The 24,190-nt window shown below is 39.4% G+C and overlaps 1 protein-coding gene across 2 annotated transcripts; it reads right to left on the reverse strand.

The window, feature by feature from the left end:
• Positions 1–1,128: 1,128 nt before the first annotated feature.
• Positions 1,129–24,016, reverse strand: HESX1 (HESX homeobox 1). Of its 2 annotated transcripts, XM_060110699.1 has the most exons (5): positions 23,947–24,016; positions 22,801–22,917; positions 1,795–1,991; positions 1,406–1,507; positions 1,129–1,309 (listed from the first exon to the last, which is right to left on the reverse strand). In XM_060110699.1, the coding sequence occupies exons 2-5, from the start codon at positions 22,907–22,909 to the stop codon at positions 1,199–1,201; spliced, it is 519 nt and encodes a 172-aa protein (XP_059966682.1). In that variant the 5' UTR covers positions 22,910–22,917; positions 23,947–24,016; the 3' UTR covers positions 1,129–1,198. The 2 variants fall into 2 exon arrangements, with proteins under 2 accessions (XP_059966682.1, XP_059966681.1); XM_060110698.1 differs by lacking the exons at positions 22,801–22,917; positions 23,947–24,016 and adding an exon at positions 2,514–2,706.
• Positions 24,017–24,190: the final 174 nt, after the last annotated feature.

The following is a 24,190-nucleotide window of genomic DNA, read 5'->3' on the forward strand; positions in this document are numbered from 1 at the left end:
ATATAATGGACATAGATTCAATAATTCAACAACAATTATTCTACTCTGGTCATTACCGGAAGAGAAAAGAGCGCAGAGGAATAGGAAGGAAAAAAGGCAAGCAAGGGAGAATTCAATCCAAATGGGCAAACTTGAAATACAGCTTCCAGGAAACAAAGTCAGCGTTCTCCAGCTCATATCAAAAAGAACACCCACTTTGGCCTTCCATTAATTAACTGGAAAATAAACACCCAGATCTCTAGTGGCAGGACTCCCTTGTGATGCATCTTATCCTATTCCTGTCTTTAACTGGTAGGTACAGTGGCAAATACAAAGAAAATACAGTTTTGGCCCAGAAGTGCCCTGATTATTTCCAGTGACAATGTCAGAACATATACAAAAGGCAGGAGAGTTATCTTACCTCCTCAGTCAACATATTACTTGTAACAAAATATACAGGTGATTGGAAATCACTAAACTGGAAATGGATACAAGCCAGATGATCATTCTCACTTTGATGAATGCAAGTAAAGCACAACATTAAGTGGACTAGAAAAATATTTTAAAATTTGCATTTATTTGTAGCTCAGTTCTTTTGTGCAATGTAATACTAATGGCATGAATAAGACAACTCATGATTTTACATCTCTACTTTGGCAATAATAACTTTGCTTTAAAAAAAACAACTTGAAACTGGAATGCTATACGGATTTGTATTGATATATGGTGAGAAATTCTCACTGCTTTATGCCAGAAATCAAGAGGAACAAAAGATTCATGAATAAATCACACTAATATATTTAAGTATAATCATGTTTCAAAATGCAGTTGAAGGAAACATTGAAACAAATCACACCTTTGTGCCATTCTTCAGATTATTTGACTTGAATTATTTTGTAAATGGAATCCAGTTGTGGAGTCAATTAGTCATGAGTTTACTGATTTTTTAGCAAACTAAGTTATTAGATTAAATTTGCTCACAAAAAATTGCTGGCTTTTTCTGAAAATGTTTATTAAAATATATAGGAAAGGACTTTATTGTAACTAAAAGTGCCCAAGTATAATAGGTACCATGTTATAATAGTAATTATTTACAATATATTTTCAGAAAAAAAAGACAATACTCAGATTAAACACAGAAAAGAAAACGTCACATTTTTAACACTTGATATTCCCATTGATTCTTTATATTCCGCAATTGGAAGATAATTCCCCATGTTTAGTTTTCTATCTGTTCCAGGAGATCTGTGTTGAAATTTTTTTTGGCCATGAGAAACTGTGATTCTCTATGGGATCTTTTCAGTTTTGCACGCCGATTTTGGAACCAGATCTAAAATTAAGGAAAAAGAAAACAGATCTCAGAAATGTTATTTTATTATTCTTAACATTTTAATTACCACAAGTAATAACTAAATTAAAAAATTACCTGGATTCTGTCTTCCTCTAGGTTCAATTTTCGAGCTAAGTCTTCTCTGATATCAATGCCAGGATAGCAGTTTACTCTAAAGACATTTTCCAACACTTCAATCTAAGAATAAGGAAACAGTTATTTAAAGTGTTGATCTTTGGTATGTTATCATAAAATAGACTTTAATTTGTATAGCAATATAACTGCATTTAAATCTTGGGCAATTAATCTGTATGCCTTTTAAAAAAATTACTATCCAGAAACTGTTAAAGAGAGAGAGAGAGATACAGTCTATTGTTTCATTAATAAGGATTCTAAACTGAGATCCCAAAGTGGATAGGCTTTTGCCCAACAGGGTGTCAGTTAAAGCCTTTGTATTACGATCGTTGGTTGAAAAAACTTCCTACCTGGTTTTGAGTAAAAGCGGTTCTGGGTCTTCGGCCTCTATACCAACTCAATTCTCTTTTCAAGGAAAGTCTTTCTGAGGCTGAAAAATCTTCATATTTCAAAACACTTTCTTCCGGCACTGAGTGATCCACAGTACAAGGTAATGAGATCCCATTAGGAAGACTCGGGACATGTAGACATAGGTTAACCTCTTTCCCTAAAAACAGAAAAATAAATCCCACCTTAGATGTCCAATTCTATATTCCACAAAGTTCTATAAGAAGTAATTTCAGGAACTTGTCTTTAATTTTCCTAGTAGAATCCTTCTGGGTTTCACAGCAGAACTGACCTTTCATCGACCAAAATCCAAAAAGCAAACAAAAATGAGAACCCTGCCTTGCTGATAGAGGACACATTTTGGCCTCTGAATGTCATTTATTTTTCAGTGAAAGGAGATTTAGAATATCTGATGTGGCAAATAAACCCAGAGATCTTCTGAAGAAAATGAAGGTTCTTGGCATTTCCTGTGGGTGAACTTCATATCCACTTGGATCTAAGGCCGATGTTCTTTCTATTTCCCATAGGACTCAGCTGGAGGCATTAAAAGTGCTAGATTCTTCAATTATGTAATTGGATGAAATTGCAGTTTTTCTCTAAGTCTATGTAGTATGAAAAAAAGGCCAAATTAAACATTGCAAACGAATTAACAAAGAATTTTAAAAATTAAGTTGTGGCATACCTGAAGAGCCGCAGGTGTCTGCCCAGGGCCTGTGGGGTTTCATTGATGGAACACAGTCTTTCTTCTGGTCCAGTCCTAAGATGCTCTCAATTGAAAAGGAGCAGGGTGAGGGTTTGCTTTTCCCAAGCCGAGCACCTTCCTGAAGGCTGGGAGACATCCTCATGTGGGCTGCACAGAGCTATAGCTCTGGCCTCTCCACTCCTCCCTGGCTGGCTCTGCCCAACGTGTACCGGGCTGGACCTTCCTGCAGTTCACCTTATGGCTCCGCTGACGATGGGGGCTGGATTTAGAACGTCACTAATTAAAATCCCTTAGAAAGTCTTAGAAAGTTTTAGCATGTCAATGAACACTGGCCCAGCCAGCAGCTCCAGGAGTTAATTGTTTATTTGTTTGCAAGTAATTAGCAACTAATGGCTACACCAGGGGGGCCACGTACAGGGACAAAAAGTGTTATCTCTCCTAAGCAGAACACAGACTTAACTTTCTCGAAAAGAAGTGATGCACAGACTAGCACTCCTCTTTTATTTGAAATCATTAATGTATAAAATCATGCTTTTTATTCTGAAGTTTATACTTTCATGAACTCCAGTTACCTAATACAGGCAAGACAGGAGAGCAGTCAAGTAATAAATAATCTAATTTAAGTGAATTTTCTTCCAAAGAAATTGGAAAAAATAATAATCCCTTAATGCTATTATAGTAATTCTGATGAAAAGGCCTGTTTTTCACATGCATATGTAATAGTGAATCTTGTCAATGAAAACACAATAGTATTTGGAGTGCAGCATACTGGAAAAGGTTGGCAATGTTATTAACACTGAGTTTAATTGTCTTCCAAGTGTCTGGATTAATTCATAAGGAACAGTTGCACCAAGTATTTTAAATAATTAATGAGCTAATTCTCTTCTTTCATCTTTTCTTTTAAATGAGAGAGATACAAGTTTATATGAAGATTCATATGTAACCGCCTCCAAGCAACTGAAAAGTATGACTATTCAAACTAAAGGAAGAATTTCTCTCCCATCATAGTTGTTTCAAAGAAAAAAAACAGTTTATCTTTTAAAGAAAAATTTCTCTCTGTTGATATTTTGAGGGACTGGAGGGTTTTCATGAGGACAATAAGGTTTGTGAAAAATAACCAAGAACAGAATATTTTAATTTCATCATCCTAAGAAGACATGAAATTAAAAGAGAAACACAGCTGCTAATTGGGAAGATTCTGAAGTGGCCACTTCCTACCAAAGTTGTGACACTTTTAGTTCTTGTACTCTCCCGCTCCTCTTCTTCCAATACCTCTGTGTCACAGAGGAAACAGCCTCTACAGGACTGAGCTCAACTTCATCAGATTTTGCCCTATCATGATGTCACTTCCTATCACAATGTCATAAACACCAAGCTAAATTCCTCCTTATACTAGCTCTAGAGTGAATAAAGGATTCATACACAAAGCATCAACAGGCACACAAGATAGATTTATAAATATACAAGTAAAGCCATTCTGACAATGAATAAACTAGTAAAACATTTATACCTTGTGGAGGTTTTGCCTGTAGTGTCTTGGGAGGTAGACTGCAATGGTGAGGGTGACCTTACTCTGGGAAGACTTGGAGGAAGAGATTGATTCAGGACCTCCCAGATTCCTTTCTCTCCTTTGAAACATTCATTCATTCATCCATTCATCCCGTTGTTGGGTGAACATCTACTGAGTACCAGAAAAAACAGAATAGGATCCTTGCCTTCATGCGCCCATGAAGCTCACAGCGGGGGTGGGAGTGGGGAGACAGGTAACGAACAATAATTGTAAATAAGTAAATAATCTCGTACATTAACCAGGGATGAGAATGGAAAAAGAGAAAAGGTAAGTCAGGTAAGGGAGGTGGAAGGAGGCCTCACTGAGACCTTCAACCCCACAGATTAGTGCCCTAGAGGCACAAGTTTCAAGGATGCCACAACACATGCTGAAGCAACTCCAGTCCCTAATTTCTTCATTACAAACACAAACATTGCAATATTTTTATTTCTCCTGAGTTGATTTTATCTGGACTTACTTATAACATTTTATATATGGATGAGTAGATGGAAATAAAAGATAGCAAAGAATTTCTTTTAAAATGTGGAGGAGGGCCTCCCTGGTGGCGCAAGTGGTTAAGAGTCCGCCTGCCGATGCAGGGGATACGGGTTCGTGCCCTGGTCTGGGAGGATCCCATATGCCGCGGAGCGGCTGGGCCCGTGAGCCATGGCCGCTGGGCCTGCGCATCCGGAGCCTGTGCTCCGCAACGGGAGAGGCCACAACAGTGAGAGGCCCACATACCGCAAAAAGAAAAAAAAAAAAAATGTGGAGGAAATGTTTTCTCATATATTCATATAATGAATTTTTATAGAGCACTTAACCTGTGCCAGACACCATTCTAGGTGCTAGAGATTAGTGATAAACAAAACAAGGTAATTTTAGAGAGTGATAAACTCAGTGAAAGGAATAAACAAGGTGATGGTGATAAAACGTAACAGGGGTAGGGGTGGAATGGGAAGAGGGTCTTTAAGTACTGATGGTCAGGGAGGCCTCTCTAAGGAGGTGACATTTTAGCTGAAGCTGAGGATGAGAGAAAGCTAGCATGCCAAGATCTTGAGAAAAAGCATTCCAGTCAGAAGGAACATTAAGTACAAAGGTCTTGCAGCTGAAAAGCATTGGAATATTTAAGGAAGAAAAGGGCAGTTAGCCAGAGGGAAGTGAGTGGTACCAGATGCTATTGTTTGGAGAGCCAGGCCTGGCTGGATAATAGATGGCTTTATAAAGACCATTGTAAGGAGTTCAAGAGCAAAGGGAACCCATGGCAGGGTTTTAAGTTGGGACTAATATGATAGTCTGAGCTGTTTTTACTCACAACACTGCTGACACCAAATGTGTATGGGTTTTTCCACACCAAGCAATTCTCCAGTTCTCTGCAGACATCAACAGGGTGTCCTACAATTCAATTCTGACACTAACTACCTGGAGCTAGTGCAGACCCCACAGGTTAAGGGCTCAGTCCCACGAGACTGCCCCCACTTTAGAAACTAGTTTGCAAGTCCCAAGTTGCCATGTGTACTTCTGACCAACTGACTGTACACCTGGGGCTCCCACGACCCACTTCTCAGGTTCAATTATTTGCTAGAATGGCTCACAGAACTCAGGAAGGCATGTTGCTTATGTTTACTAGTTTATTATAAAGGATACAACTCGGAAACAGTCAAATGGAAGAGATGTATAGGGCAAGGTATGGGGGAAAGGTCAGAGAGCGTCCACACCCTCTCTGGGCACACCACCCTCCCAGTGAACACCATTTCAGTGTGTTCGCCAACCTGGAAGCTCTCTGAATCCTGTCCTTTAGGGGTTTTTATGGAAGTTTCATTACATAGGCAAGACTGAATAAATCATTGGCTATTGGTGATTGATCTCAGTCTCCAGCTCCTCTCCCCTCCCCTGAGGTTGGGAGGTGGGGCTGAAAGTTACAAGTCTCTAATCTAGGTATGGTCTTTCTGGCAACCAGCCCCCATCTTGAAGCTATCTAGAACCCACCAAGAGTCATGTCCTTAGAATAAAAGATGCTCCTATCACTCTTATTACTCAGGAAATTCCAAGAAATTTAGTAGCTGTGTGCCTGGAACTTGGGACAAAGATCAAATATATTTCTTTTTATTATATCACAGATAGGATTTACGGTTTTAAAACCCCACCCTGGCTGCTACATAGAAAGAGACTGAAGAGTGATGAGTGTAACCAGGAAGATCAGTTGGGAGTTGTTTATTCAATACCTTTTTACTGAGCGTGTACTAATGCGAGGCCTTGTACTAGGTATGATGAAAACAGAGATAGCTGTCTGGGGCAAGAGATGATGGCTAATTTGGGGAGCTAATTTGGGGAGAGATATAATTCTTCAGGCGGTTGTGGGAGACTGAGTAATTGAATAATTAGTACCAATTCTTCAATCCCCATAATGTACTATATAGCCACCCCCTTGCTGTGGCCTCATAGTGGATATAGTGTACTTCCCACTCCTTAGCTTTAGGCTTGTCTATGTGACTTGCTTCAGCCAATGGGAAGTGATGTGAGCAGAAGCTTGAAATGTGCCAGCATGACTGGTTTTTTCCCTCCTGAGCTTCTGATATCACCATGTGGTCATCCCTGGGGTAGCTGCTGCCCCTCAGCCTGAGCCCCAGAATGAACACACAGACCCCCAACCCATCCAGTGGCCTGCAGTTAAGTAGGCCAAGCCCAGGCAAACTCAGCCAAACACCAACTGACCTACAGTATTGTGAGTGAGAAAAATAAATATTCGTTGTTTAAGCCATTGAGATTTTTGAAGTTATTTGACACATAGCATTGTGGAGGAAATAGCTCATCTATTCAGGGATAGAAAAACACATCCTGCTGATGGACTGGTGGAAATGAAGGAAAGAGAGGATTAAGGATGACTGTTTTTTGGCTTGAGCAAATATAGTGTCATTTACTGGGGTGTGAAAGCCTGGATTAGGAGAGGAAAGGTTTGGCGAGAAGTGAAGAGCTCCAGTTTGGAGAGCAAGTAGGCTACTGGGTTTATGAGTATGAGCTCCGGGCTGAAATCTCTCAAGTTTGTGCATTACCAGCATAAATCATAGGTATTAAAGCCATTAAAAGCTAGAGGTTTGCATGAGATCACCAGTGAATGGACCTAGATACAAGAAGGATCTTAGGACCAAGTCTGAGGTATTCCAACATTTGGAAATTGGAGAAGATGTGCTGGAGAAGGAACTAGAGAAGGAAACAGCTAGTAAGGCAAGAGAAAAATCTGGAGATACGGTAATTGACCCAAGAGAGGAAAAAGGGTCAAGGAGAAAGATGGCTACAATAGCATCTCAAGTGGTCTTCCTGAGCTCCTTGATCTCCTTCCCATCCTTGATCTCCTATGGCTTTCTATCAACACAGTAAACAGCCAGAGGGATCATTTACAAACAAGTCAGTTCAGGGAATTCTCTGGCTGTCCAGTGGTTAGGACTCCGTGCTTCCACTGCAGGGGGCATGGGTTCAATCCTTGGTTGCCTGGTTGGGAATAAGATCCTGCAAGCCGTGCAGTGTGGCAGAAAAAAAAAAAAGTTAGTTCATATCATAACTCTGCTCAAAAAATGGCTTCCCATCTCAGTAAAAGTCAGTCTTTATAGTGTCCTACAGGCTCTGACATGATTTGCCAGCCCCCCTTCCCTATCTGATCTTACCTCTTATTACATCTCCCATGCTCACTTTGTTCCAGCTACACTGGACCTCTTCCTGAGAACACAGGCACAATCCTGCTTCAGGAGTTTACACTGGTTGTTTTCACTACCTAGAATGTTCTTCCTTCACATATCCTCATGGACTACTCTGTTACCTCCTTCAAGTATTTCCTCAAATATCATTTTCTCAATAAGGCTTACTCTTCCTGCCCCTTTAAAAATTTCAACCTCTCTTTCAGGATTCCTAAGGCCCTCTGCCCTGCTCCAATTTTTGTTAAAAGCATTTACTACCTTTTGCCTTTTTATATATCCTTTTTTGTTGCTGTTTTGTTTTTGTTTTTGTTTTTTTTGCCTGCACAGTGCAGCATGCAGGATCTAAATTCCCTGATCAGGAGTCGAACCCATGTCCCCTGCAGTGGAAGCATGGAGTCTTAACCACTGGACTGCGAGGGAAGTCCCTTATATATCTGTTTATTATGTTTATTGTTTACTGGCTGTTTCCTATCTCTAGAATTTTGGTCTGTTCTGTTCATTCTGGCATCCAAAACAGTACTCAGCTCATACTAGATGAAAGAATAAATGAATGGTCAGCTGTGTCAATGCTGCTGAGAGGCTGAGGGAAATATACTAGGTTTGTTAACAAGGGGGTTACTGTCAACCCTGGCAAACTGGAGGGTAAAGAAAAAAGCCAGGCTTGAAGTAAACTGGAGAGTGAATGGGATATTTCTGTTCTAGCAATATGCTGGACCATATTCCTTGAAAGACCCTTCAACTACAAAACAATTAGATCCTGGGTAAAAAATACCTTCAGATACATTGCTGAGATCCCCATAAGTAAGGGAAATTTTGTTTGTTCACCAAACAAAACAATAAAAGCCCAACAACCAAGAAATGAAATCAGAACTGGGAGCAGTGATCAGTAAACAAACGATAAATACGAGGTAACCCACAAGGGAAAAATCCTTAGCATCACTGAAACCAGGATTCTAATCCTCAGGCTAGCAGTAGATGGGGGCGGGGGGCACCAGACTGAACTCTCTTACTTCAGGCCACTTCGATAATGGTTCCTGGCAAAAGCAGACTAAATTCTCTCTGGAAGAAAGCCTCCCTAATTTAGGTCCACAGGATTCCCACAGATTAAAAGTAGGCAAATATAACCTCACAATCAAAGATTGGCAAGCACATGAGGCCAGCTACCATGACATGTGTAGAGGCCAACATGGAGAGGAATTGAGGTTTCCTGTCAATAGTCAACACCAACTTGCCAGCTATGTGAATGAGTCACTTGGGAAGTGAATCCTCCAGCCCTACTCAAGCCTTCAGATGATTGAAGCCCCAAATGACACCTGATCACAATATTAACAGAGACTCCAAGACAGGACTGGGTATCCAAGTCACTCCTGAATTCCTGACACAGAGAAACTGTGAGAGGTATTAAATGAATACTACTGTTTTAAACCACTAAGCACTAGATAATTTATCTGAAAAGCTCCTCATAAAAAAAAACTGGGCACAGGGAACTCTACTCAATACTCTGTAATGGCCTATAAGGGAAAAGAATCTAAAAAAAAAAAAAAAAGTGGATATAGGTTATGTATAACTGATTCACTTTGCTGTATCGCAGAAACTAACACAACATTGTAAATCAACTATACTCCAATAATAATTAAAAAAAAGAAAAACTGGGAAGGGGGAACCTGTAGGTAGACTGGTCAAGAACAAAAGATAGAACACAAATTACCAATATTAGGAATAAAGAGGTGATATCACTACAGAAATTGCAGACATTAAAAAGATAAAAGAATATAATGAACAACTTTATATCAGTAAATTCAACAACTTACATGAAATAGGCAAGTATCTTGAAAAATATATGATTACCAAAACTGAGACAACATGAAATAGAAAACATGCCTAGTTCTATATCTATTAAAGAAACTGACTTGGTTATCAAATTCTTTCCCACAAAGAAAACTTCAGGCCTAGATAACTTCACTGGTGAAGTTTATCAAACATTTAAAGAGAATCTTGGGACTTCCCTGGTGGCGCAGTGGTTGAGAATCCACCTGCCAACACAGGGGACACGGGTTCGATCCCTGGTCTGAGAAGATCCCACGTGCTGTGGAGAAACTACGCCCGTGTGCCACAACCACTGAGCCTGTGCTCTAGAGCCCGCGAGCCACAACTACTGAGCCCATGTGCCACAACTACTGAAGCCCGTGCGCCTAGAGCCTGTGCTCCACCCAAGAGAAGGCATCACAATGAGAAGCCGGCACACCGCAAAAAAGAGCAGCCCCCACTCGCCACAACTACAGAAAGTGCGCGCGCAGCAACAAAGACCCAATGCAGCCAAAAATAAATAAATAAATTTATTTTAAAAAATGTTTTTTCAGCAAATTAGGATTAGAAGTAACTTTCTCAATCTGATAAAGGGCATCTATAGAAAAAATCGGTTAACATACTATTTAATGGTGAAAAATGGAATGTTTTCTCCCTAAGACAAGGAACAAAGCAAGGATGGTCACTTTCACCATTTCTATTGAACACCAGTGCAATAAAGAAAGAAAAAGAAATAAAGATCATATAGATCAGAAAGGAAGAAGTAAAGGGTCTCTTTTCACAGATGACATGATTGTTTACAATAAAAACTTTTTAAAATCTACAAACGCTACTAAAACTAATAAGTGAATTTAGCGAAGTCCTACTATAAAGGTAAATATACAAGAATCAATTTAATCCCATACATTAGCAGCAAACATATACTTATGCTATGATCCAGCAATTCCATTCCTAGAAAAATGAAAACAGGTCCACAAACAGACTTGCATGAGAATATTCACAGAAGCTCTACTGATAATAGCCCAAACTGGCAACTAGGTGTCTATCAACAGGAATGCAGACAAACTATGGTATAATACAATACTAGAATACAACTCAACAATATAAAGGTATTGATATATAGTATCAATATATGGAACAACACTGATGAATTTCAAAAGCATTTCAAAAACATTATAACTCAAAGAAGTCTTATACAAAAGAATATATGAAGTTTGATTCACTTATGTGATGTTCCAGAACAGACAAAACTAGTTTATATTGAAAAAATCAGAATTTGGGGTTGGAGGCAGAGAATGAATGGGAAGAAGAATCAGGAAACATGGGGGGTGATGGTAATGTTCTATATCTTGCTAGGTTTTGGATTACACAGATGTATTCACTTGTCAATAATTACTAATACTCTTTAAGATTTATTCACTTCACTGTATGTAAAATTTTATCTGTTAAAGCATAAACGAGTGTTGAACTATAGTTAATGATACACATGCTAAAGAGTTTAGGGGAGAAGTATATTGATGTCTGTAACTTTAAAATGCATAAAAAATAAAATAGATTGGTGGATGGATAGATATGTGATTATAATTAAACATTATTCTATAATTGTAAACAAATAGAACTTCTAGTCCCATAAAGTGTTCTAAAATGAGAGACATGTTCTGTGTTTGCACTATCCAATATGGTAGCCACTAGCCACATGTGGCTAATGAGCACTTGAAATGTGGCTAGTGCAAGTGCTGGTGCAATTAAATTTTAAATCTAATTCTCTTGTAATTTATTTACATTTAGGTAGTCACATGTGGCCAGTGGCTACTATATTGAACAGCACAGACAGAGAATATTGCCATCACTGCAGAAAGTTCTGTTGGACAATGCTGGTCTAGAAGTACAGAACAATGGTGAAAATAGTGATGATGAAAACAGATATTCTTGTTTTGCTCCTGACATGAGAATAGTGTTTTACCACTAATATAATGTCTACTGTTGGTTTCTAATAAGTGCTGTTTATCTAGAGTAATGTTATAATGAATACAAACACAAAATGTCTATAATGATTTATAGCTTTTAAAGCATTTTTAGTGTATTTGTGCTTAATCCTTTAATAAATCCTCCACTATTTGTTAGCTGAGAAAACAAACTGAGAGTTCAGTTGTAATTTGCAGAAGTCACCAAATAGCAGTGGCAGAGCCTTGACTTTTCCGTCTCCAAATTCCCTGTTCTATTGATTTTATCACTTAATAGCCACTGTAACATCTTCACCAATGATCTCATGATATAAACATCAAAGTGCACTGATCAATTAAGAAAAAGGTTGTGAACCTAATTGGGAAAAGAACTTGAAAAAGAATAGATACACGTATATGTATAACTGAATCACTTTGTTGCACAACTGAAACTAACATTGTTAATCAACTATACTCCAATATAAAATAAGAAGTTAAAAAGAAAGAAAAAGATTGTGAAACCTTGCTTATGATCAATCCTCAATATCTTTCAACAATTATTTTGAGATGAGAAATAAAAGCCTGACACATTGACATTGAAGAGACTTTAGGAATTGGAAAATTGGACAGCCTATGTTTTAAACATCTACATGTTCAAGGTGAAGTAAAAGTTGAGAGGTTTATGTTTTATTTTGCTTTAGTAACTTGTAAATCAACTCAGGCTTTGCTAACATTTATTTTCTAATTATGTATTTCAATTAAGTCCCAAATCATTAACTATCAGGAAAAATGCCCAATGTGTTAGGTGTTTTGGCAGAGATTTTTTTTTTTTTTTTTTTTTTTTTTGCGGTACGCAGGCCTCTCACTGTTGTGGCCTCTCCCGTTGCGGAGCACAGGCTCCGGACGCACAGGCTCAGTGGCCATGGCTCATGGGCCCAGCCGCTCCACGGCATGTGGGATCTTCTCGGACTGGGGCATGAACCCGCGTCCCCTGTATTGGCAGGCGGACTCTCAACCACTGCGCCACCAGGGAAGCCCCGGCAGAGATTTTTATAAACCAGTCATAGCATAATAAGAAATAAAATCAGCCTGTGAGCATAATAAGTAAGAAATGCAATAAGCAAAGCTTTAATGACATGTGCCCCTTGCTTTTGCATGGGAATTACACTGTTCTATTTGAGACCCTCAGTATTTTTAAATATTAAAATATGTTTTCTAAAATAAAATACTTTATTTTTTACTATTACACATACAGTATCTCCTAGAGCAACACTAAAGTAGACATTCAATAAATATTAGTTGAATGAGTGAATAAACAGATAGATGGATAGGTGGATGGATGGATGGGACTAGGAAGAGGTGATATTTGTAAGCTGGACAGGCAATGTAAATTCTGTGTGTTTACTACTGTTGCCATTGTTTTTTTTTTTTTTTTTTTTTGCGGTATGCGGGCCTCTCACTGTTGTGGCCTCCCCCGTTGCGGAGCACAGGCTCCGGACGCGCAGGCTCCGGACGCGCAGGCTCAGCGGCCATGGCTCAGGGGCCCAGCCGCTCCGCGGCATATGGGATCCTCCCAGACCGGGGCACGAACCCGTATCCCCTGCATCGGCAGGCGGACTCTCAACCACTTGCGCCACCAGGGAGGCCCGCCATTGTTTTTTAATGTGTAAAAGTAGTCCCAGTTTTCTATGAACTACTTATGTATGACTCCAGGGTAATCCACAAATTAGACATTATGACATTATGAAACTATAATTAAATAAAAAATGAGATGGGACATGTTTAAAATCTGAGCTTAAAATTTAAAAATCCTGAGGCACAATTCATATCTGTGACACTCTGTCATTCCTCAGGCCCTCCTCAGCCATCATTGTTACTTGAGACACATGGTATATTTCCCAGTGGCTACAAGGTTCAGGAGAGTTGGGACTATTTCACACACTTCTGTCTCTCCCAGCACCGCTCACAGTGCCCATCAAACAGGAGATATTAAATAAAGATTTGTAGAATAAGTTCACTCTATTTATAACATTTAGAAAACATTTTAGGCTTTGCTCTTCTCAACCTCAAGAGTATAGTTTCATATTTTTACACTTTCAAATCAGTCAAAATTATTTTCAGTATAGTGCCTTGTATATGTCAAGCCCTTGATTTTAAAAATTTGATATAAAATCATCTAAAACTCTGATACATTTCTATTTTTTAAAAAATTCATTTAATACTATGGTACATAGAGTAAAATATGATAGTCTCCTTCAATTCTACCCCATTTTTACTCTCCAATCCACTGGCCACTACTAACAGTTTAGTGCTGCTCCTTCCTGTCTTTTTAGAATGCCTTGACATAAAGAGGTAGATGCATGCACACACATTTTTATCCACATGGAGTCAGACACACATACTATTCTGCAATGTGGTTGCCCCACACTGACATGACATGACATCAGCACGCACAGCTCTACCTCATTTTTCAACAGCTGCTTGGTGCTACATCAAGTGGAAGAGCCATAATTCATTGAACTATACCCCTGATAATGGCACTTACGTTTGTCTCCAATTTTTTAAACTATAACAAACAATGACTACCTTGTTAGCACATACACAGGAGTATTTCCATGATAAAGTTCCTTTGAAGAATATATTATTTCTTTATCACCCCAAAATAAACCAGAATTTATCATAAAAAAAGAATATATCTTTTTTTTGCTGGATTCTGCCATATTTCCTTCTAAGAAATCTTTACCAATGAACACTCCCACCCAATCTAGCCCTTGTCTTTATGTCCTCCTCAGATTGACAGTGGGAACAAGAAAACTCAGGGCTAGGTTAAATTAGACTCAGGATTTCCCCAGACTCAATAATCAAAGATAAAATAGTTTAGGATTTAAGGCTCCCAGGGGCTCAGGCCTACATGTTAGTGCCATTTAATCTAATCATTGTAGATTAAATGAGAGTTGTCAGTTAACCTGAGAACCTGATTGTTATTTATAACATTGTTTCTGGAGGATAAATGTCATGGTTCTTATCAACTTAAAAACAACCTTTTGAATCACAACATACATTTATTAAACTCCAGCATATATCAGGGGTGTACTAGGTAACCAGGGGATGAAATGATTTCTGCCCTCAAGAAACTCATGATCAAGAAGGTAGTCATTAATATTAATTTTGTTCAGTGTGATAACGAGATTATGGTTATATTTTTAAAATGCCCCTCTAAAAGAGATTCTACTTAAGTATTTACAGGTGAAATTTCAGAATGTCTGGGTTTTGGTTGAAAATACTTCAGGAGGGCTTCCCTGGTGGCGCAGTGATTAAGAATCCGCCTGCCAGTGCAGGGGACACAGGTTGCAGCCCTGGTCCGGGAAGATCCCACATGCAGCGGAGCAACTAAGCCCGTGCACCACAACTACTGAGCCTGCGCTCTAGAGCCTGTGAGCCACAACTACTGAGCCCACACAGCACAACTACTGAAGCCTGCACGCCTAGAGCCCGTGCTCCACAGCAAGAGAAGCCACCGCAATGAGAAGCCCGTGCACCGCAACGAAGAGTAGCCCCTGCTCGCCACAACTAGAGAAAGCCTGCGCGGAGCAAAGAAGACCCAATGCAGCCAAAATAAATAAATAAAATAAATAAATTTTTTAAAATCTTATATTATTAAAAAAGAAAAAAAAGAAAAGAAAATACTTCAGGAAAACCCAGAAAGAAAACAAAGGTAACTGAAGCAAGTGTTGCAAAATGTTGATAAGTGCTGCATTGGACTGATGGGTATATGTGGATTCATTGTCTCTAATGAATAGAAATATAATAATGTGGGTTCATTATTTTCTCTACTTTTGTAAATATAAATAACAAAATTTTCTTATTCTTCTAGGAACACCAATCAATAAATACAAAATTTCAATATAAGAATATAATAAAGATGTGTGCACAAGAGGCTATGGGAGCAGAAAAGGGCCCAGATCGCTTGAGTGAGACTGAGAAGGGCTGAGGAGTATGACACCAACTCTGGTGTCATACTACTTGAGTCCAAATTCCAGCACTGTGCCTTTTTTTAACTATGTGACCTTGGGCATGTAACTTAGCCTCTCTGTGCTTCAGTTTCCTCTATAATTAAATGGGGATAATTATAGTACCTAATTGAGGATGAAATGAGATAATACTTGCAAAGCCCTTGAAGTAACACCTGACACATAGTAAACATTATGTAAACTGCTTGCTATCATTTATTACCATTATCAATGTTACTATGAAGGCTTTTCAGAGATGTCTTCAGGTAGCAATGTTTCAAGAAAAGGTCAGAGAAAAGCAACGTAATGAAGGCCAGTCAGGTATAGGGGTGTGTGTGTGTGTGTGTGTGTTGGGGGGAGTAAGAGGGAGGAAGTGAACCTGATTCCCATATTTCTAGCTTGCGTGGCCAAAGGGATAATGACATTATTAACAGAGGGGACAGAGATGAAGGAGAGTTTACCACTTGAAAACTGTATTTCTAATCATATAAACAAATGACAAAGTATTTAGCAAACTGAATTAGTTCCCAGATTGAGAAAGTAAAAAACTGATGAAAAATTGGCAGCATGCAAGTTAAATGATAAAGATTCTAAAAATATTTGAGGGGATTTTATCTGGAATAGTAAACATTATTGTTACACAGCTCACATATACAACCTAAATAAATGAGTTCATTTTAGTACTAGAAGATAACTGGAAATAACATTTCAGAAATCTAGCAACTCAGATATTAGTGGAATTGCCTTAAAATAAACACATATTTCTAAAAGGTTATAATCAAATAAGGCAGGTGTCATGGTTACCACTGGATCTTTTCACATAAGTACTACCTGAGAATTCTCGGCAGTGTTTGGGTCCCCATTAAATCAAATATATGTATGGGGGGCAGGGGCAGAAAAGAGCAAAAATCACCTCTGGAATATTTTACTTTAAGTACCCTGAGGTCATATCCCTCTCCAGGAACTACGCTTTCTTCCTGTCAACAGTCATGACATCTATTTACTTAATAATTTCTCTTTAAAATTTGAAAAAACTTTAAGGGAAATATAAACAATTTAGCAACATATCATGTCATTGGTCTATTTATGAATATACCTATGCACCAGTTTTCATTTTAATATTTAATGTTTTCTATTTAATTTTGAAAGAATCTCAAACTTTCAGAAAAGTTGTAAGTGTAGTACAAAAAACTTTTCTCTCCAACCATTTGAGAGTAGTTGCTGACATCATGCTCCATCACCCCTAAATACTTTAGTGTGTTTTTCCTGCAAACAAGGACATTCACCTAAATAATCACAATAAAATCATCAAAGTCAGGAAGTTAACACTGATACATCACTACCACCTAATCACCAAACCCAGTTCAAAATTCACAATTGTCCCAAATAACATCCTTTACAGTGAAAGGATCCAGTTCAGAATCACAAACTGCCTTCAATTGTGTTACTTTAGTTTCGTCCAATCAGCAACAGATCCTCTAGTATTTCTTTGACTTTCATGACCTGGACACTTTTGAACATTACAGTCAGTTACTTTGTAGAAAGTCCTTCATTTAGGGTTTGTTGGATGTTTCCTGGTGATTAGATTCAGGTTAAGCATCTTTGGCAGGATGACACAAGAGTGATGCTGTGTTCTCATTTCCTATCAGGTAGCACATAATTTTGATTTGTCTCATTACTGGTGATTTTAACTTTGAGCATTTGATTAAGATGGCATCTGCCAGGTTTTCCCACTATAAAGTTACTCTTTTCACCTTTATAATGTAGTATTTTTTTGGCGAGGTATTTTAAGCCTATGTAAATATTTTGTTCCTCAACAAACTTTCTATTTATTCACTTCTTTATATCAGCAGGGACTCATGGTTTCCTATTTTTTTAATTTATTTATTTATTTATTTATTTATTTATCTTTGGCTGTGTTGGGTCTTCGTTGCTGCGCGCGGGCTCTCTCTAGTTGTGGTGAGCAGGGGCTACTCTTCATTGCGGTGCGTGGGCTGCTCATTGTGGTGGCTTCTCTTGTCGCGAAGCATGGGCTCTAGGTATGTGGGTTTCAGTAGTTGTGGCTCACGGGCTCAGTAGTTGTGGCTCACAGGGTCTAGAGCGCAGGTTCGGTAGTTGTGGCGCATGGGCTCAGTTGCTCCGCGGCATGTGGGATCTTCCCGGACCAGGGCTCCAACCCGTGTCCCCTGCCTTGGCAGGCGGATTCTTAACCACTGCGCCACTGGGGAAGTCTCTCCTATTTTATTTAATGAGTTAGAATCTCATTATTTATTGTGACGTTGAAATTTCCCCTGATTTGGCTAATGGGATCCCCCTTCAAGCTGACTTCTGTGTTCTTTTGACACATCAGTTTTGAGCACTTTCTACTTTCTAGCACAACAAGATGTCTCAGGCACATTTTGTTCTTTTCTTGCTCTAGCCCTAGTGTCAGCCATTTGTCCAAGGAGCCCTAGTTCTTTTTAATGGAGAATGGTGTTTGGAAGCCAAGATATGGACTCAGATGTGCATTCATTGTTATTGGCGCATCTCTGCTCACAAGCCTTCTCGATGAAAAAGCTAAGAAACACATGCAGGTATGTGACATATACGCACTTTATATCCAGTTTACTCTTATACATTTATTGAAATCTGTGAGTTCACATACACACCTCTAATTCCAGTCTCGTACCAGAGGATTCATTCTAACTTTCCCCCTTTCCACATTTGTAATTCCCTTCTCTGACAGTGAGAAATCTGGCTTCCCTTATCCTCAATATATTTACCTATTGCATCTATCCCCCTGCGTAACCAAACTGCCATTGCTACCACTCCTTCCCCGCAAAGATGCCCTACTTCCTCACTTGAGCTCTGACGCCTCGTCCCAGGCTGCCCTACTTCATGGAAGCCTTCCTTACTGCACTAGAGCACCAATAACCTATCCTAGGTGCACAAAAGCCCTTCTCTCCCTGCTTGGGTTCTGACACCGCACACCCAAGCACTCTGTGTGGATGCCTTCTTCACCCCACTGGGACTCTGAGACCCTGCACTAGGCTGCCCTTCTTCATGGATATTCTCCACACCCCTTGTGTTCAGACCTGCAGTAGGCTTCCAACCTGAACAAAAGCCCTCCTCATCATGCTTGGACTCCGAAACAGCCCTCTCAGGCACCCTCACCCGACATTTGCTCCAACATCCTGCTGCTTGGGGGCTGCCCCTCCAACCAAAATGCTGTTTTTACCCATCTTGTGCTCTGACGCCCCCCTATGTAGATGAGGGGGCTCACCTTGCACGGGCTCTGGCACCCCACACCAGGGTGCCCCTTTGTGAGGATGCCCTCCTCGCCCCTGCTGGCTCCAACACCCCGTTCTGGGCCCCCGTGCCTACCCACCCTGCATAGACTCCTACTTTATTTGGCCACATCTAATGGCTTTAGGGCTGAATTATTCAGAAAGGGAAGAGAAAAAAACATACAGCTGTTTTTACATGAAATCATTGTCTTCTGTTATTAAGACTTTACTTTTGACCCTGTATATAGAACATGACTTAGCTAAATCACTCATGTAATTTTTCCTTTAAACCAATACATCTCATAAAGTATTGAGTTTACTTAAGACAATGTTAATTTGCCCATGATTTATGATATCTCATATCACTAATTTATACAGTTTCTCCAACATTTGTTTCAAGTCACAACCTCAGTTAAAGGTGTTTTGGGGACTTCCCTGGTGGTCCCATGGGTAAGACTCTGTGCTTCCAATGCAGGGGGCCCGGGTTCGATCCCTGGTAGGGGAACTAGATCCCACATGCACACTGCAACTAAGAGTCCGCACGCCACAACTAAGAGTCCGCATGTCGCAACTAAGAAGCCCACATGCCGCAACTGAAAAAAGATCCCACGTGCCACAACTAAGACCCGGCGCAGCCAAAAACAAATAAATAAACAAATAAATAATATTTTAAAAAATAAATAAAGGTGTTTTTATCCAAAATCAGGGTAGAAGTCAAAATCCTCACACCTTTCCTGCACCCTGATCTCTATGCAATTCTCAAAATAGCCAGCCACTCCTGCCTTAGGGCTTAGGGCGTCTGCCAGGTTGTTCCTTTCCCGGAACACCTTCTCCTCAGATGTCCCCATTGCTCATTCCAGTGACTCCTTCAAGTTTTTGTTCAGATGTCACCTTCTTAATGAAGTCTACTCTGACAAGCTTATTTAAAATTGCAACTGCCCCCATCCCATTTTCCCTGCTGTTTTCCATAGCACTCCCCACTTTCTAATATACTATTGATATACTTCTAATACTACATATTATGTTTATTTTTCATTGTCTTTCTTCCTACCATCTCCACTAAACTGTAGCTCCGCAAGGGCAGAGATTTTGAATATTTTGTTCATTACCTAATAAATATTTGTTGAATGACGACAGCCATTTCCTGAGGTAGTTTGAATCCTAAAACTAAATTCAGAGCACCATCTAGTGTTCTTAGAAGGATGTCCTGATTAACTCTGAGACTTCTCTGCATCAGCCATGATGTTTTAAACAGTACTGGTTTAATCAATTCTCAGTAACTGTTTTTTTTACTGCCCTCTGTGGTTCCATAGAAAGTAAAATGATTTCAGTGATTAACCTGTCATGGGACTTATTGGTTTCTCTAAGAGCAATCTCTTCTCCACTGACTTGCCTACTGCTCCCCAGAACTTCTGGGAAGTAGGAATGTCATGAAGATCTTACATCTTTTAATCTGAGGGCATCTCCCTTCCCCACACTGCCAAAAACCAAAAAACAAAAACAGGGTAATAGCCTTTGCTGGTTTGGTACCTACACCATTTCTCCAGAATATCACAATATATATTTATTGATTAAAAATTTTTTGATTTGACCACAAAAGCCCCTAAATCAAAGTGATAAAACACTAGCAAGGGTAACGGTAATACTATTTAAAATAGTGTCAGGATTCTCTAAGATAATGAGGACAATCTTCTGATTTAGAAAATATTGGCTTCTTTAGTTTTGATAAAGAGGGAGAAATGAAGAAAATGAAAGCTGCCTTAAAGGCACTGAAACATTTAATATTTAAGAGTAAATAATGAAGAGAATACTTAGCTGATGTTTACTGAATGCTTATTGTGCCCAGCACTATTCTGAAAGCTCATTAATCATCTTCCCAACTCTATCATGTAGGTTCTCTATATTAAGCCCCATTTTTTAGATGACGAAATGGAGACACAGAGAAGTTAAGCAACTTGACTCAAGTCACAGAACTAGTAAAGAGTGAGGCCAGGATTCAAATCCAGCTAGGCTGCCTCCACAGTCCCTGTCCATGAGCTCATGCCCATGCTTTTATTCACCTCCCAACAGAAACAGGAATGATGCTGCTTGGTTTCACAGTTCTTGGCTTGGTCAAAGAAATTAGTTTACAATGTCCTCATCTTCCAAAAACGAATCAAGGCAACCATAAAAGAAACAGGTATATACAATTATCCTAGAAATAAAGTTTTATTCTTTTCACAGTCAAGAAAGTAGAAGCTATGGAATTTGCCTTTCCAAGGATTTATGTTTTAGCCACAAATTTGCAATCTAAGGATGCTGTGGCAAAGAGCAAAAGTAACATTAATATTAAGGTCAAAGACCAGAGGGTGGTTTGCAATGGGCACAATGAAGAATCGGTTGGTCCTGGCTGCCCACCCACCTCTTTTGGAACACACTCCTCAGAACTTTTGATTCTAACCCCCAATTGCCCAAAGCTTCTCCCTACTCGACCACTGGTTCAAATGTTTTAGAGTCGATGGAATGACTCAGGTTCCCAAAATATCAATTAATATACTCATTTCTTGAATTTGGTTCATCTCAGCTGAATGCTAAGAAAACTGCTGAATTATCTGTTAAAGTGAGTCTCATTAAGGAGTGATTTATTAGGTAACATCTAGAATTATTTGCATTATATATTATACTCTCAAAACGAGCATGAATTACCCCAGAATTTCAGATTGATGGAGTTTTTCAGGGGATGTTTGTAAGTGGGAAGATTCCCAAGCTCTCTAGGTGATTCTGGAAATGGTGCCCCTCTCACCATCCTCAGCTGGAACCAAAGACTCTTTCCTAAATATTTACCTGACCCTTTAAATTTTCTAAAATACAAGGTTATGTGGTAAAGGGAAATGGTTATTTTCCACTTTGGATAGACTTTTTCAATATGTGGTTTGAGGATGACCTGCTTTGGATTCACCTGGGAGATTCTCAGTCCTACCTCTGACCTATTGCATCAGAATCTTCAGCTGGGCTCCGTAATCTGTATTCTAACAACCTCCCCCAGATGACTTTTATGTGTGCATAAGTCTGGTAACCACTAACCTAAGGGGATAATTTTAAAAGGTAAAGCACCACTGTCATTTGGGTTGTTGGATTCTTTCCTATTATATACCACAGACCAGAACTTCAAGAGGTATCATGTAAAAACTTAGTTATAAGAGGATCAAATATAATTTTAGGAGACTAATAATTAACAAATTTACTTACAAGACTGTATGTCTTTTTGTTGTAAATTATATTGTGAAACGTCTCAATGAATTCTTTGGTGGATGTCGTTTAATCCTGCCTTGCCTTCCATAAAATTAACCTGCTGGCCAGTTTTTATTACGCTACCCACACAAGTCTCCAGTAACCCTTGAGGCATTCTCTGAACAAGCCTCATTTCCTGTATAAAAGGAACCGAGTTTGGTCAACTGTACAGAACTTAGGCTGATTAAACTTAAACTGGTTATCAAAGGAGACTGCAATTCTGCAGTTTTAGAAGTGTTTTAAAATAGGAAATACAATCATTTTTCTGGTTGAGCAGAGTGAACTAGCCTAAAGCTAGAGGATCCAAATGGAAAGCCTTTTAAGATTCTTTCTAGCTTTATAATTTGACTAAACTGCCTCTCCACCCAATTGAATGTCAACTTGTTTTTGTTTTTTAATCAGCTGAGCCTGGCAAGAATTCCTTGCCTCTCTCTGATAATATAATAGCCTCTTGAGAATCCTTGCACAGTTTAGGTGCACGTAACATACAAAAAAGGAAACCATTTAACTTGATGATAATACCCCACCCAGATAATTCAGATACCTAAGATAATTTCTCATTGGAATTATTTAGTTTGGCCAAGTTAACTGGCTGAACCTCTTCAGCTGCAGCATATAACTCTTCTTCACTTTGTTTTCATGTGTCACTTACTCCTGATTCTTATCAATTGTCACTAACTTTCTTCTTCTTCACTTATAATCTAATTACAGTTCAACCAAGAATGTTACTTACCCTGAAAGTCTTCCTTCTTTATAGCCAGGTTGCATGCCACCGTGCTGATAGACAAGAAATGTCGAAGGCCAGAGTTGTATTGCTGAGATCTGTATGATGCCGGATACATCCAAGCAGCTGGGAACCAGTAACACTGTAAGAACTGACTCCAAACCACCTTTCAAAAACTAAAGATCTCTTCTACAGGGTGACTAGTTGATAAACAATCTAAGGGGAGAGCTCTTATTGAAAGTTTATTGAAATCTAAGGATTATTCTGTGAAACTATACTGCAAGTCTACCTGGTAAAACTTTAAAAACTTGATTCTATTTTTCCTTCAAGAGATCATGGTAAAATCTAGTATTTGAGTTTAAAATAAGTAACTTCCATTCCGGTTACTGTATTTGGATTTGTTCCACTGTACCTGGATTTATTCCAATTTATCTGTGGAATCGGGCAACTAATAATTTTTATTCAGCATTTCTTATACTTCTTTGAATGAAAATGGTATGGATTGGTGGGATTAATGGCTAGATATTTAGACACTAGTGATTCTGCCATTTTCTCTGTATAATGATTCTTCTCTAAGGAATGTGGACATATAGAGATGGACAAAAGAGGCAGAAGTTCTAATCCAGGCCGAGTTCTAGAAGTAGAGCTTCACTTTTCTTTCCTGTAAAAACAGAGGCTGAAGAAGCTATTTAACGATTCTTCCAAAACTTTAACAGAAATGCTAATCTGTTACCAGCATAATAAATCAGTGCACCCTGACTTTAAAAAGATGTTTTGTGATTTATAGGAAATATGGAAGTCTGAATTGTGGCGTGTCAGTCTCTCAAGGCCAGGTAAGAACTGACGAATTGGCAGCAAAGTCATGTTTTTAACTGAATATACTGATATGCAAGTGCTCAGAAAAAAATCTTACGGAGTCTACTGTCCATGAATTTACCAGAAAGCCAAGTTAACGACACAACTGATCGCTCAGGTCTGAGTTAGCCAGCACCATTTTGCTGGAGTGGGGAAACTGGACGCTTCAGGCCGGGTTGGGAAGGTTATAATTTGAGGAAACTAAAGAAGGCGCCAGCAGGGAGGTCTCCTTCATGGTCTCTGACGAAAAATGTTGCGGGAGTAGTCAAACCGCCCCAAATTCCCCAGTGCTGTCCTCACTCGAAGCTCTGTTTCCAGGAGACACACGCCTTGCTAGGGGAAGACGGTCCCCTACGATTTACAGCCAAACGCGCGGAAGCAGGGATGGCAGTAAGGGCCGCCCCCGCCGCGTCGGAGGCCCAAGCTCGCAGGCAAGCCCAGTGCAGTGAAGGAACCTCCGGGCCAGCCCCGTCGCGGTGACGGGCGTCGCCGCAAGCCAATGGGCGCGCAGGGAGGCGGGGCAGTCAGTCCAAGGAGGCGGGAT

Source organism: Mesoplodon densirostris, chromosome 10 (assembly GCF_025265405.1).
Source record: "Mesoplodon densirostris isolate mMesDen1 chromosome 10, mMesDen1 primary haplotype, whole genome shotgun sequence".
Classification (NCBI taxonomy): Eukaryota; Metazoa; Chordata; class Mammalia; order Artiodactyla; family Ziphiidae; genus Mesoplodon; species Mesoplodon densirostris.